Source organism: Heliangelus exortis, chromosome 9, assembly GCF_036169615.1.
Source record: "Heliangelus exortis chromosome 9, bHelExo1.hap1, whole genome shotgun sequence".
NCBI classification, from domain to species: Eukaryota; Metazoa; Chordata; class Aves; order Apodiformes; family Trochilidae; genus Heliangelus; species Heliangelus exortis.
The window spans coordinates 5,837,101-5,852,387 of record NC_092430.1 but is presented as its reverse complement, the minus strand read 5'-3'; the positions used below and the strand labels follow the sequence as shown (position 1 = coordinate 5,852,387).

At 53.3% G+C, this 15,287-nt stretch overlaps 1 protein-coding gene across 5 annotated transcripts in view; it reads right to left on the bottom strand.

The window, feature by feature from the left end:
- Positions 1-6,436, bottom strand: part of PAX3 (paired box 3) — a 78,745-nt gene extending 72,309 nt beyond the window's left edge. For 2 of the 5 annotated variants that reach the window (XM_071751813.1, XM_071751816.1), the window contains exons 1-4: positions 6,091-6,435; positions 4,870-5,105; positions 3,287-3,416; positions 2,549-2,683 (exon numbers count right to left, since the gene is read on the bottom strand). In XM_071751813.1, coding sequence (XP_071607914.1) covers positions 2,549-2,683; positions 3,287-3,416; positions 4,870-5,105; positions 6,091-6,175 — 586 coding nt within the window. In that variant the 5' untranslated portion in view covers positions 6,176-6,435. Of the gene's footprint in view, positions 1-2,548; positions 2,684-3,286; positions 3,417-4,869; positions 5,106-6,090 lie in introns of all 5 variants that reach the window. The other 3 variants (XM_071751814.1, XM_071751817.1, XM_071751818.1) reach the window with 2 other exon arrangements.
- Positions 6,437-15,287: the final 8,851 nt, after the last annotated feature.

Below are 15,287 nucleotides of genomic sequence, written 5' to 3'. Positions count from 1 at the left end.
TGATGTACTGCACCAGGATTTTACCGTGCACCATCAGCACAACCTTCAGACATACTGCAAGCAAGCCAAGAGTCAGAGAGAACATCTGAGCCACCCCACCAGTGGACAGCCTCTGCCACACAAGCCCTCGCTGCCAGGCTGGTGGGCACTGGCAAATACCATCTTGAAGCACCAAAATCCTCAGGAACACTGCCAGTCATTACAGCAGGGGAGCAGGATCTGACCTGGTGATTTTTACAGACAGGGAAAAATGGAAGCTGCTTTGCTGGCAATGGGAGGTGAAGCAGAAGCTTTTTAGTTGGCTGGGTACAGAAAGCAGTGACAGACTTATTTTATGGCTGGTTTTCCCTTGTAATGAGCTCTCTGGTGTGTTGTCCTTATAGTACGACCCTAAACATTAAGCATGTGTGTGCTAAGAAATCTTCTCTTGAGCAGCAGCTCTCTCTCACTGCCACATCCTGGCCACTCCAGAAATAAGATTAAGCAACAGCTTGGTAGGCAGGGGGGGGAGCAGTCAGTGCAAACGTGCTCCCCCTCCAACTGCCAAGCCTTCCCAGGCACTGCCACAGAACAGACAGGATTATCAAGTCACCATTTGCACACAACTGCCCGGCCACATTCACCCAGCAAAAACCTGGGTGTACAAGTACGGGGTAGGACTGTGCTACCCCATTTAGATAAGGGGAATTCTCCCACTGACTCAGCTGGGAAGAAGCAAAGTAGGTCACTAACATCCTCAGAAAATAAAGGAGAGGGTACATGGGAGGGCAGAAGGAAGCCTCCTGGTACGGCCGTGCTGGTGGGCAAGAGTGAGCCCCCACTGGTGGCAAGGAACCACCAGCCCCAAGACTTTTCCTGCAGGAGTCTCAGGGCTCCCCTGAGCTGGAGGGTGGCAGCAGCACAACCAGACACTGATTTACAGTAGATCAGGAACACTTCTCTAAAGAGCAGAGTCATTGAACAGGACGAGTATTTCAAAGAGAAATAGAGGACTTGTATTATAGTGATAATATTGTTTCTCTTCCGGGCTCTATTAAATTTTTTTTGTTGTTGTTCTATAAAGTAGGGATGTTATCCAAGTTTGCTAATTTTTAATCTCTGTTGAGATATTCAGGAAGGCAGCAAGGCCGTATATTTTAAAACAACTAGGGCACTGAGTTTAGTTATTTTTTTAGTTAATTTTATGAGTTTAGGTCTTTTTCCTTTGGTACACACCACTCTCAGAAAAATTTGCTGTTGTAGGTGGCTCCGGAGCTAACTCTGACCCATCATACAGGGGCAGCTAGACTAGGCAGTCAAACTGTGCCTTCTTGCCTTAAATCTATTACTTCACCAGCATCTTCTGTCTGTTTGTTTTCCATGCACCCACACAAACAGACAAAAGATAAAGCATCTCGGGAAGCTTTTGGTTCAGAGCTGAAAACTAAGTTTGAGAGTGTTTTAGGGTTTGTAGCAACACAACAAGGAGATACCCTACTTTCAAAGAACAGGTTTCGTTTTTCTGTCTTGAATGGCACTAAGCATCTCTAAGTGCCTAGAAATGCAAGAAACATTTTCTAGGTAAAAACATCTACTTTTTCCACGGTGGAGAGTCCATAAAACTGCGTGGAGCATCAGCTATTAGGGGCTCATTGAATAATTCATCCCTCATTGCAAGCCCATAATGTCTTTTCTCAGCCTTTTGTGGGGCTGTTTTCTCTTCTTTTCTCCTTGAATTATAAAAAGGTTGCCTTCTTTTGTTCACATCAAGCTGCTGCTAGCTGAAGCTTTGTCTGTGCAAAGCCAAAGTGTGAGTTTCAATGGACTCCCCCCTCTTTGTTTTCCAAGTTCATCTCCAAGTGTAGATTGTGTATAGAAGGCCTTCTTTGTAAAAGCTGGAAAAGTTGTACAAATGTTTGACCAGCTCATTTGGTACTTTTGTCTCGCCTTCCCCAGTGCCTCTGCATGTGCTGGGCAGCCACTTCCCTGCCCTGCCCCTCCACGCTGGCCCAGCCAGGGAGCAGGGCACAACCCTGCAGCCCTTCCCCTCTCCCTTGTTCAGGTTGCAACCTCCTGGCAGCCCCTGACCAAACACCAACACAACGACCTTTCCCAGAAGTTTTAGGAGGAGATGAAATGAAACACGTGGCTCTCTACCCACGGCTGCAAACACCCAAGGCTGCCCCAGCCAGTACCTAAAGGTGCCCCTTCCATGGGGTTGTGGCCTTTCACACAGCTGGGGCTGGCAAAGCAGCCCCTGAGTGGCCGTGCTGGGGGCCCCACGACTGGCTCCAGCCCTCCCTGCTCCCCCAAATCCTGCTATTGAAAGCCAAACCAGCATCTCCTCAGCTCCATTCCCGCATGCTGCAGGGTCATATCTGTGCGGGAACAGGCATGGGATGGGATGGGATGGGATGGGATGGGATGGCCCCCGGTAGGGGCCAGCTCCTCAGCCTGTGCTTCCCACTGCACTGGCCCCAGGATGTTCTCCGGGAGAAGGTGAGTGATACCCACCAGCATCCTGAGCTGGCCCAGGGCTCCTTGGAGAACGAGGGGGATAGGAGTTTACCTCGTTCGCTGAGGATGCCGTCAATGCTGTGTTTGGCCTTCTTGTCACCTTCCTCCACCTCCTTTCTTTCCAACTCAGCCTCCTCTTCCTCTCCTTTTCCAAACTTGCTCCGCAGGATGCGGCTGATGGAGCTCACTTCAGGGGGAAGAGCAGAGCTGTAACCAGACTCGTCCCCAGCAGCCTCCGCTGCCCCACACCCCCCTCCCTGCCGCTGCCAGTCGGGGCTTTTGGGGGAGCAGGCACCCGCTCTTCTCCCCACGGGGTTTTCCCCGGGGCACTATCCTTCACTGAGCCCCAGCGCCGGCACAGAGGCCTCGCAAGTATTTTTTTACCAAGCCCGGGCAGTGGGTGATGAGAGGAGCCACGGGACACCCGCACAAAATACCGCACTGGCTCTGTGTGCCCCCCTCCCGGCAAACAACCCACCGGCACAGGAGCTGCTCCCCAGCTCCGGGTCTCCGGCAAGCCCCTAACCCTCCTGCGGCAGCAGCCCAGAGGGGAAGCCGAGGAGGAGGCGGGCTGGGGAAGATGCAGTTTAGATTTAATTGAAAACACCTCGGCCAAACATATGAGTCTTCCCGGGACTTGCCTACCCGTACCAGCGTGCGGGCGCCGACCGCTTCACGGGGACCAGCGTGGCCCGGGGCTCCATCCCGCCAGACCAGGGCTCCCCCCGGGGATCGCGCTGCCCTCCCCGCACCGTGTCCCAGCCCCCGCTACCCCGGCGGTGCCTCGTACCTGACGGCACCGTGTTGCGATCACACACCCCGTCCTTCAGCAGCTTGTCCCGGATTTCCCAGCTGAACATGCCCGCGTTCTCCCGCTTGTATTCCTCGATTTTCTTCTCAACATCCGGCGTCGTCACCTGCTTCAGTAAAGACAAGGCGAACGGGCACAGTCTGCGGGGCGGGAGCGGCCGCGGGAGCCCGGGCTGCCGCCTCCGGGACCCCTGGTGCGACCGGAGCCCACCCGCCGACCACCCCGCCGGCAGCGAGAGCCGACCCCGACCCCGTTTGAAGACCCCCTCTATAAAACACCCCGAGCACAGACAGGTTAAAATCCGAGAGGACGTCAAAGGTAACAACGGACCCACATAAAACAAGCAGCCCCGGGTAAAACGAAACTTCCCAGGAAATCTTCCGAGATTACACGGGAAGGTGGGATCGAGCCCTCGGCAAGGGAAACCCCAAATTAGGCAGCGTGGGCTGCCGAGAGAAAATGCCGGGAAAATTCTGTCTCGGATTAAAGAAGGACTCGGTCTGAGCGAAGCTCCAAGTCAAGAAAAGTTTCGGCTAAACAAACTTTTTAGCGCCAAATAAAAAGTCGCGTAATAGAAGTGCTGAGGGGTTCCAGGAAAACCAAGATGTTTCTTCGATGGGCTCATGATTTTAAAAATAAGCAAATTCAAACGAAACAAAAGTTTCCCGGTTGGGGAACAGCCTTTCGTTCGGTAACATGTTTATAAAAATAAAAACTCTAGCCCTAACACTGAAAAGGAAAGTTCATGCATTACTACTTTAGAAGCAAAACAGGGGGGAAAAAAATCTAGCAGCAACTTCCAACAAAAACTCAAGCCTTTACTTCGCTTTTGTGAGAAAGAAAAGCTACAGCAGTAGGAGGAGGCTGATCTGAAGAGAAGGATCCATTTTTGCCTGCATTGTGAGCGCAAACTTTTTAGCGGTGTAGCTATAAATACATGCAGCTGCGGAGCGGACAAAAAAATAAACAGAACAGGAAAAGAAGCAGTAGGCAGACAGACAGAAATACAGGTAAATTTTTTTTTTTTCGCTTTGCAACGAAAGAAGCGAGGGCCCGATCCCGCCGCGCTGTGTAAACCCTGACATCTGACCGATCGCTTCCCCGGTCCCTCCCGGCAGCGCCGATCCCCCGCGGGGCTGTGCGTGGGGCACTCGGGGCTTCGGACAGCCAAGCCTTCATAAAAAGACTCCTTTTCCTCCCCAGTATCGTTTGCAAAGTTACTTTTAAAAATACTGTCTTCTTAATTTAAAAAAAAAAAAAAAAAAAAAAAAAAAAATTAAGAAGAAGAAAGCTCCAAACAAACAGCAATTTCCACGATCTCCAACAGTAATTTTTAAAGCCTCGGAAAGTACCAGAGCAACAGGAGAGGACGTGGCGAGTACTGCTGTGCCCGGTGCGTGTCTGAGCCCACCATGGACCCCCTCCTTAACCCTTCCGCGATTGCTGCTCCCCGCTTATAAACCCCGGTGCCGGCCACCCTGGGCCGAGTCCCTGTTTGTGCCCTGCTCTTCGCCGACGCGGCCGGGGTTTGCCCGGCTCCGGGCAGGCGCGGAGGGGCTCACCTTGGGCTTGCTGCCACCGATGGCCCCCGGCCGGATGGAGCCCGTCTCCTGGTACCTGCAGAGAATTTTGGAGACGCAGCCGTGGGACACTCGCAGCTGGCGAGAGATGACACAGGGCCTTATGCCATGGTGGGCCATTTCCACTATCTTGTGTCGGATATGGTTGGGTAAAGGCCTGCCATTGATAAACACTCCTCCGAGCTGATTGACTCTGCCCTGGCCTAGAGGAGTAGAGACTAGAAAAGGAGGGGAGGGGAGGCAGGAGGGGGAAATGGCGTTAACGTCTCCTTCGGACCCTGCTGAGTCTTTTTTTTTTTTTTTTTTTTTTTTTTTTTTTTTTTTGTTCGTTTGGAGTTTTGTTTTTTTTTTCGTTGCTTTTCTGTAAGGCAACTCGCCGCCGCCCGCCCCCGCCCGCCCAGCCGCCCCGCAGCGCGCCCGGGGCCCTCTGTCCCCCGGCGGAGCTCCCCGCTGCCGGCGCGGCGGACGGGGGAAGGCAGCGGGGCGGCTTCACCTGTTGCTTTCGCACAGGAGCTGGGGTTCGGGGCTTGCCCGACTCCAGCGGAGAAGGGGACAACCCGTGAGGGAGGCCCGAGCTCTCCGCGGGCGGGGAGGACCCGGCCCGCAGCTCGGCTGCCCCGGGCGCAGCGGTGTCAGTCACCGCACAGGCCCGTCCTCCCTAGGCCAGGGGCCTGCGGGGCTCCCCGGCGCTGCGGGGTTCTCGCACCGCCGCTGCCTGAAGGAAGAACCACCGCTTGCAGCGGCCCGACCCACCCTGGACAAGCCCTGGTTGCTAAAGTCTCTTTCGATATCGTTTGGCTCGCTTTTATTTGATTTGAATTCTTTTGCTAAGTTTTTGCCCACTTTTTTCTAACTTTGAAGTCTCCAAATTAGTGCCTGTCATGCGGCTTAAGAGCCGACTCGGGGGCCGCTGTGCTGCCGACCTCCGTGCCGGTTGCCCTCGCACCCTCCGGCCGGAGGGGGATGGACTGCTCCCGGGGTGCGAGGCCAAAGCCGGCGGTCCGCTACCGAGCCTTCCCCTCACCAACCCCAGCTATGCCCGTTCCAGGACGGCGCCCTGCTCCAGCCCCCCGCAGGACGGCTCTGACAGCCGGGCTAGGAACCGTGCGGGTTATGGGGGAGCCCGCCGGAGCCTGGGGGGAGCCTGCTTCGTCCCCACAATTCTCATTTTTCCGAGTGGGAGCAGCACGGTCGCGGCCTTACCTTCCAGCGGGAACCCGCTGCGGGGGTAATTCTGCCCGGCCCCGGGTCGCATCATCCTGGGGACAGCTCCAGCCAGAGTTGTCATCGCGGCGGCGGCCCGGCGGAGTTATATCCAGGTGAGGGCTGATCTAGGAAAGATTCGCGCTGTCAGCGGGTCCCACCGAATCAGGAGCGCTCCTGGGAGGGGGTGGGGGATGCCGCCGGGGGGCGGGGAAGAGGCAACGCCGCCGTTAGTCTGTGACCCGCGCTGCCCCGCACCAAGAGGGCAGGGGCCAGGGCCAGAGCCCGGCTGGGCGAGGAGGAGGGGGGCGGTGGTGCTGTCCCCGGTGCAGCGGGGAGCGGCAGCCGCGGGGCCGGGAGCATTTATCGGCTCCGTCCCCGGCGCGGCGCCGCCGCGATTGGCCGCCGGCGCCCGGCCCGGCCGCGCCGCCCCCGCTGATTGGGTGAGAGCGGCGGCTCCGTCGCGTCCCCCGGCAGCGGCACCGGCCCGGCCCGGTGGGGCCCGGCCCGGAGCGACACTGCGCGGTGCAGCACTCGCTGTCCCCGAGGGCAGAGCCCGGCCGGGCCCAATGGCCGCGGGCAGAACCGGCCGGCGGCGGGGAACGGTGTGGTGCCCCGACGGCCGCCCCGGCCCCGGGGAGGGGAGAACCAGGCGGAGGCGGCCCGGACCTCATGTACCTCCGAGGGGCTCCCTGCCCCGCCAAGAAAAAGGGCAACCCCTGCCTCGCTACCCATAAAGCGCTAAAGTGCTTTGTCTCCTCTCTCTGTTACTCCGAGCACGAGTGGCGAGGAAGTAGTGGTGAGAGATCACTCGTCCTGCTTTTTTTCCTTTTGTTTGTTTTTGTTTGTTTGTTGTTTTTTAAATTTTTTTTTTAAGAAAAAAAAAAGCCTCCTCCCTTCTATTTATTTATTTTGCACCGGAGCCCCTCGCCGTCCAGAAGAAACATCTCTGGACCAAATGGTGCTAACAATCTTGAAAGCGAGAGCTGCCAGTAGTGTCTGTGGGGATTTCTGCTTTTAAAAACCGAGGGGACAAGTGTGTCCCGTCATTACATGCTTGTGCGCGTGTATATGCGGGTGTGTGTGGGTGCGAGGTGGTGCGCGTTAAAGTCTTACTAACAAGCGTTTGTTCCCAGGAATTTATTGTAGTATTCAAACTAAACTGCTGGAAAAATAAAAGAGGTAAAGTCTGCCTAGGAGCTGAAGTGACCACAGCAGGATATGACGCCAGGAGTGTTGTAAAGACTGTCTGTCCTTAAAGAAGGTACTATTGTGCATGGCCTTTTATTTATAACTTGGTAAGTGCCAGCAAACTCGCCTCCTTTACACTCTGAAGTGCCAGCCCAGCTTTCCACAGTGCTCTTTATTTGCAATAGTCTATTCACTAACTGTCACTCCCGAGCTTCAAGTTATTCAAAACCTTAATCAATCAAAAGGATGAGAATCGTTCAGGTTTCCCCCTTTGAAATGAGGGAAACAATGTTTTCTGGACTTCAGTCCGCTTCTTCTTTAGGGCCCAGGCGCCCGTTTCGGGGCTGGTACGGGCCCCGGACAGAGCGGGAGTTCGCTTTAATTTAGGCAGAAATGCGGAATCGGAATAATAAACGAATCCTCCCGCCGAGGAAAAGGCAGTGGCACTCGGGGAAAAGCGGAGCTTGCCGGGGGGCTCGGCACGGAGCAGCCCGGGGCGGAGGCACTCGCAGACGGCGCCGGCAGCACCGCTCCCGCAGCGGCGTGTGTTCTGTAAGACGAGGGGCTCTGGCCCCTGGTCCTGCGCTCTCCAAACCCCAAGCCCCGGCCACCGAACTCAAAGGTTTCCATCACTTTTTAAATGCCTAAAAATATACCCCAAATCCGGTGTGCGCGGCAGCCACGGCTCCGCTTAGGAAAGCTTTCCGCACACGTTAAAAATACCCCAGGTTGGCAAGAAAAGTTCGGACGCCAAATAAAGTCCGTGTATATTTTACACAGCGTTTGTGATTTACGAAGCACGCCGATGACCGAAGCTCTGAGAAAACCTCTAGCGATCCCTGTGCAACCCCAGCCCAGTAAAATCCCGGCCAGAGACGGACGGACAGCGCAGCCGGCGGTGTCCCGGCACACACCGACCTCGGGAGAGGTGCTGGAGAGGTACCGCTCACACTATGCGTATTTTACTCGAGGAAAGAAGGCTAGTGAAGTGTTATTAAAAATAAATAAATAAATAAATAAGCTAATTAAGATTTAATTCGTGCCTGGGAAAGAGGCGGCGGGCAGCATCCCCCGACCGCCCCCCTTGCCCTCCCGGTACCACCGCGGCCCCGACCGGCCCTGCCCACCGCGACCGCGGAGCCGCCGCCAGCCCCGGCCATAGCCCACGTTCAGGCGCGGAGAAGGGGGGGAGGACGGGGAACGGGGACTTCTCGGCTCCTCAAACGCGCGAGAGCATCTGCGGAGCCCCTCTCCCGGCAGCGACAGACGGGCCTGGCAGCGACTGTGAGTCAACTTTCCTACCAGCCCCCTTCAGCGCCGCTCGGACCCGTGAGCGGGGGTTTGCGCAGATCTTTGCGCGGGCCCATGGGCCGTTCCCGGGGCCATTCGGCCCGCAGAGCCCGAACCTCCCGGGAGCAGTTCCGGGCACTCCGCATCTCCCGCCGGCCCCGCGGAGGCCGAGAGCCAGTGGCAGCGGAGCAGGGGGGTCCTGGGCCCGATCCCCCCGACGGGGCCGGCGGTTCTGCTCTGTTGCTGCTGCTCCCACAGTACCTCCCGGCTCCCTCCTCGCACCCGGCCGCGAGGGGCTGGGGGGGATCCCCGCCCCCGGAGCACCCCAGGAGCCCCAAAGCCTAACCCAACTCCCCTGAGACAGGTTCCTGGGCCGGGCTCGGGTGGGCAGGAGGGAAGAGCGGTGTGAAACCCACCTAGTCTTGTCCTGCTCTACCAGACACCGAGGAGAAGCAGCCGTATCCTCCTGCACGGGAACTGTTAAAAATTCAAGGGAAAAAGATTAGGCACGAATGCCTGGCCCCGCTCCTCCCTCCCCTCTGCGCCCCCACCCCCATATTACAGTCCTTTAGGCCAGCAGAGATGATTTCACGGTTTTCCAGTGGAAATAGCTAAAAATGCTCCTGCTAATTACAGAGCTCTTCCAGGCCAGGTGCACTTTTAATTGGATTAGTAAGTGCTCTATATTAAACCTGCAGCACATCAAATGGACAGTGAAAATTAGACCTATTAAGAACACAGACAATCATTTCTGAACGATAACATTACTGACTGTTTTCTTCGCAATTAGAAATAAATCAATTATACTGTTTCCGGGTTTGTGTGCATACTTTAATTTCTCAGAAGGATTTCCGAGGGAATTCTCCAGCTAACTATTTCCACGGGACGTGAGGGGGAGAGGAGAATACAGCTTCGTAATAGAAACGTGTACTCGTGAGAAGAAAAGGTAAAGGAAAAGGAAAAGGAAAAAAGGAGACAATGAGAGGGAGAGAAGGAGAGAGAAAGACCAAGAAAATGTAAGAAAAAAAGATGAAAAGGAAGAAAGAGAAAGAGAAAAAGAGAAAAAAGAAAAAGGAAAGGAAAAAAAAAAAGGAAAAAGGCAAGAAAAAGAAATATTGAAAGAAAGAAAAAAAAAAAAAGGAAAAGAAAAAGAAAAAATAAACCCTGGCATAACTAGTGTGCGTGACCGCCTGCGATTTCTGGCTCGTGCTCCACGTTGCCCTGGCCATAAACACCTCCAGAGAAACCCCCCGGTTTGAGGTCTCTGGTGGTGGGCTGCCTAGGAGCTGGCGGTTCAGTTTCACCCGCTCAGAGGCTCCTCTCTTCACCCAGGTTCCCTCGATCTCCTCGTCATCCAGAGCGAGCTGGTTTGTGCGTTTGGGGGATGGCAGAGCCCCCGGGCAGGGGAGAGCTCCGGCAGCCAATGCCCGGTGGTGCGGGCAGAGGATGCTGCGGGGGAGCCTGTGAGCGGCGGGCCGGGAGAAGGGGGCTGCGGGGCGGGCGGGCTCCCAGGAATCGCTGTGACATCCCGTGCTCCGCTTTCGGAGGGTCTGTTCCTACTGCAAGCGAGGCGTGGAGGGGTGAGAGGGCTGCCTTGGCCAAGGGGCGTGTGAAATCATACCGGTACCGACTCTATCGGACGAGAGTGACTTTTGTCCGACGGCGACTTCCACAGAAAAAAAAAACTTCGATAGTGTTCTAATGATTTGGGGTTACAGTAATACGAACGGTTAATAAATCCTCTTTTTTGAGCACGGGACGCGGGGCAGATAGCGACGGAGCAGGGACGGGAGATGGTGGCACTTGCCGACATCTCGCAGGCGGCTACACTCGTGAAACAACGGGCTACAGGGACAGGCAGCCCAGTTTCCCTGTCAGAAATCAGCTCCACGAATGGAGCCCTCCCGGGAAAAGTCTCTCCAGGCTATACTTTTCCATATCATTCATCCCTCCGCCCCGTTTATAGTCCCAGAGGTGTCCCGGGACATTAACCGTGGAACAGAAGGTGTGCGGAAGCCTCGCCGCTTCTCCCCGGGGCAGACGGCCGGGAAGCACGGCCCGGCGGCGGGACGTGCGGGGCTCTCCGGGCATGCCGTGCTCCGGTGTCGGGAGGGACCCAGAGCCAACTCCAGGTTTGGAGGGAAAACACCTGCTCGGACACCGCTCCCGGTCTCGCCACGCTCCGCACCGCGGGCGCCGGGAAGGCCCCGGACCCGCGCTCGCCCGCAGACGCCTCCGGTGCCCCTGGAAGGCCCCGGACCAGCGGAGGAGAGGGCAGGAGTGTCGCCCGTCGCCGGCTCCTAGGCCCGAGCATTAGCAAATATTTCGAGACAAGTAGCCTGAAGATTAATTGTTTTAAGAGCGCCTTGTATTTTAGTTTTTTATTTTGGGGGGGGGGGGTTGTTTTGGGGTTTTTTGTTTGTTGTTTTTTTTTCCCCAGAAATGTAATACTATTTGGCGAAAAAAGAAATTACCACCAAAGGGCCGGGGAGATTAACATTTGGAAACTTATGAAATGTAATCTGCATATCCAATTGATTCCCAGCGTATCAGTTGAAAGGATAAAGATGCATATCTCCATGATGGATATTGCATTAATAGGCACATAAATAAAGGTTGAAAAGTCATCACCGAAAGCTTTGAACCTTTTTCCATCGCTTTTATGTCCCATCCGCATGTCTCAGCACCGTCTTATTTGGGTTTTTTTCCCCATCTTTTTTCCCCCCGTTTGAGTTGTTACGTTTTCATTAATTTACAGCCACAGCAGGTTTGGCAGCCTGAGTAGGGCTCGGTGAGGAGCACGGAGCTGACGGGGCGGCTCGGTACTGAAGAATGCTCTGTGTAAGGATAGGGGTAAGGAACAGGACATCCCAAATCCCCCGAACCACCCCAGGCACCCTCAGGCTAGCCCGGGAATCACTCCGGGGCAGGGAGCCTTTCTGCTGCCCAGAGTAAGGAGGAGTTTACTTCCGAGGGTATTGCCTTTGCCAGGACCACAGAAAAATAGGAAATCTGGAGGGTGGGTAGATTCGACGTAGCTCCCGCTCCTGGGGTCCCAGGGGAGCAAACACCCAGAGGAGTCCCCTCCGCTGTCCACCGGCTTTGCCCTTCGGGGGCACCTGCCCGCGGCCCAGGGGCGGACCGTGCCCCGGGCTAGTAGGTGACTCCCGGGAAAAGAGAAATCCAGATCCCCCGCAGGCCGGTGAGGCTGAAACATTTAGCTCTACAAATGGGCCCCTTTGCGGCACCGGCCGCCCTCTCTCTCCCTGTAAAATGGCAATAAATACAACATGTACTTCACTAACGCCTCACCTCTCTGATTACTACCAGATCCTCCAGTAAGCGATACTACAGTTGCCACTCCATGCTAACACATCCCTGCTGGGACGAGGACAGAGATGCTTCTGGATGCCTCGGGGCTCCGGGGCAGGAGGAAGAGGCGGCGGGTGCTCCTCGGCCTCTCCGGGTCTGCGGCGGGGTCGGGCTGCTCCTCCCCTGCGAAGAGACGGGAGGCAAATATTGGTGTTACTCATTTGTTTCTGGCGTTAGAGATCACAATCGAATTTCGGATTCATCTCAGCGAGGGGAGGTGACACCCCACCGTGCTCCCGAAAGGGAGAGCTGGGCTGGCCTCCCAGCGCCTCCCTGCGTGGCTCATCCACGGGAGGGGAAATTCCCATCTCCCTTCCCTACAGCCCCCCTAGTTAACAGCCACATCTCAAAACGAAGCGTCTAATCCTCGTTAATTACTTGTAAAAACACCAAGGATGATTAATTCGATCGTAATAGATTTCCAGCGGGAGTTAGCGGACCCTAGGCTCGGACCGGTCACATCCATTTGCCGTCGCAACACGCGTGGCCCTGCACGACCCACGCCGTGTCTGCCAGCAGGTATCAGGGCACCGGCAAGCATCCAGCCCTCCATCCCCAAACGTCACACGGAACCTTCCCCCTTCCTTCCCAGCCCTCTATCCAACATGGGGGGAGCCAGGAATTAACGATATAAAGGGGAAAGTGGAACTGCTATCAAGACATTGAATTCATTGATCGGTATTTCGCCTTCAGCTACATGATTTCACCGCTTGTTCTTTAGAAAATGAACTGGATTAAAATCTAGGAAGACAGAAACCGAAAGAGATAGAAAAAGGAAGAGAGAAAGAAAGAGAGAGAGGGGAAGGGGTGAAAAGGAAAGAAGGAGGGAAAAAAGAAACAGAGAAAGAGAGAGAGAAAGAGAGAGAGAGAAAGAGAGAGAGAGAGAGAGAGAGAAAGAGAAAGAGAAAGAGAAAGAGAAAGAGAAAGAGAAAGAGAAAGAGAAAGAGAAAAAGAAAGAGAAAGAGAAAAAGAGAAAGAGAAAGAGAAAGAGAGAGAGAGAAAGAGAAAGAAATAAAGAGAAAGAAGAGCAGAGAAAGAATAGAGCAGAGATAAATAGGAAGAGCAGAGATAAAGAAAGAGAGAGATAAAGAAAGAGAGGAAGAAAGATATAAAGAAAGAAAGAAGAGAAAAGGAACAGTGGATAAAAAGAAAGGGAAGGGAGAAGAGAAATAGAAATCCAACAGGAAAACAAAGGAGGTGGGGGGGAAGACGAGAGTCCCGCAGGCCGAGAAGGACGGGCTCCGGCTGCGGCGCTGCCCGTGCTGGGGTGGCAGCAGCGCAGAGAGTCCCCGCCGGTGAGAAGCCCCGGGTAGCACCGGAGAGCGGGCGGCGAGGCCCGGCCCCATCCCGGGCATCCCGCAATCGGTACCCGTAGCGGCCCGCGGCTCTCCGCTATCCCATCCGTGCTGAAATAAGAGGATCCGGCTCCTGCTGGGGAAAGTAAAACACAGCCCGAGTGCCCCGCTCAGCTCGGGCCCGTGGCACCTCCCGGGGTGAGTTGTCAGGCGGCTTCTGGGGTAGGAGCAGCACCCAGGGCTGGGCAGCCCCTGCTCCTGCTCGGATGGGTCGGGCAGCTCGGAGAGCCCGTGTCCAGCCTGTTGGCTCGTCCTGGGCAAAAAGTCAAGCAACTGCCTACAGGGAATAGAGACTTTAGGGTCGGTTTGGCTTTTGGGGTTTTTTAGGGGGAGAGGGTGGACCTGAATGACTTCCTAATATCTGTAAGAATACTGCTAGTGATCAATACCAAAGAGAGAAAGGAAGATGAGGGTAACTTCCAGAACAAGCAGTTTCACGATTGTTGTACTTCAGTAATACAGAGAGATCTAAGATTATTATCGGAAAGAAACGTTTGCTACCTGACTAAAACAAAGCATGGTTCCTATTTTATTTTTATAGTTTCATTTAATTTGCTTTAAAATCTGCAACAGTTACAGCTGTTTTGACAAAAGGCCAATACGTGGCTGAGTAACAAATCTTTGTTTATGATATTGAAACCAAATTGGAATTATTGCTCATCACTACATTTTCATTAAGTCATTAAAGTCTTATGCTTGCCATTTGAAATGAAAGGAAGTTTTGATTTCTATCTCGAGCATATTTCCCAAATTTCAGTCATTAATCTCCTCCCCAAACTAAACGGTATTATTGATATTCACTATTAATGGAAAGACAGCAAAATAATAATTGATACTGATTTGTTAGATTTTGCTAACTATATAAACAGTCTAGAAACAGAATGGGGTTAAGGTGTTTCTATCTGGACCTGTAATGAGCTGAAATGTTATTACCGAGATTTGTGACAAATCAAGAATAGAGGAAGTAACAAAAACAACAACTTTCAAGCTATTCCTCTCAGATTTCATAATCCAATGAGACAAATCAATCTCACAATATTTGTTTACTGTAAAAAATATCCTTAAAATAGCTGGGATATTTTTCAGCTGAAGAGAAAGACATGTAAGAGATGACAACGACGTGGATCCAAATCTCACAATCTGCATGAGATATGAGAAGCATGCCTGAGATATCACTCCTTCCCCATTACTCAAGCTGAAGTACTTTATGCTGCATTGATCAAGGGTCAACATAACTGAACGCCTCTAGCATAAATATTTTTATTCCCCTATGGTATAAACCTCATTTTTTAAAGACAGTTGTGACATTTCTTTTAAATATCTCAATTTCTACCCATATCCAGATGAAATGTAGCAGCAGGATAAGTTGCAGAGGTTTCTAGCTTTAATAAAAAGCGAGTCACCGGGTTTAAATACTTTTCAGAAACATTAGGTTTCATAGCCATGCAAGACTTGCTGCACAACCTGCTTCCTTGGCCACCCTAACACCAAGGGACCATCTGCAGTGTTTGTGTGAAGATCTTGCATTAAGGGGCACTGACAGGGAGCCAGTTAAATGTGGGTTAAATGAGCAGAGGTAAATGCAAACAAAGATTAAAATTTTCTCTGGCACAGAATATGCTAACCACCTGAACTAACTTCAGTCAGACAGAACATATTCTCTAGTCCTGCAGAGCAGGCAGGGACATTGTATCTACCAAACACCCACAACACAGGGAAAAGGGCTGTTGATCTTAACAGGATTTAAATGCACACCAAGAGCTCTGACCAAGTCAGGCAATCAATCCTAACACTTTTCTTTCCAATGAAATGTTAGGTACTCAATATCATGTCCATAAACATAACTCACACCATATTAATATCAAATGCACTGTCAAGCCTGCAGGTCAGAGAGGATTAATAGCCATTTCTCTGCATGATGTACACATTCATATTTAAATAGTCTGTAGCAGCTGTTAAATTTTCACTGACACACAGAACACACTGATA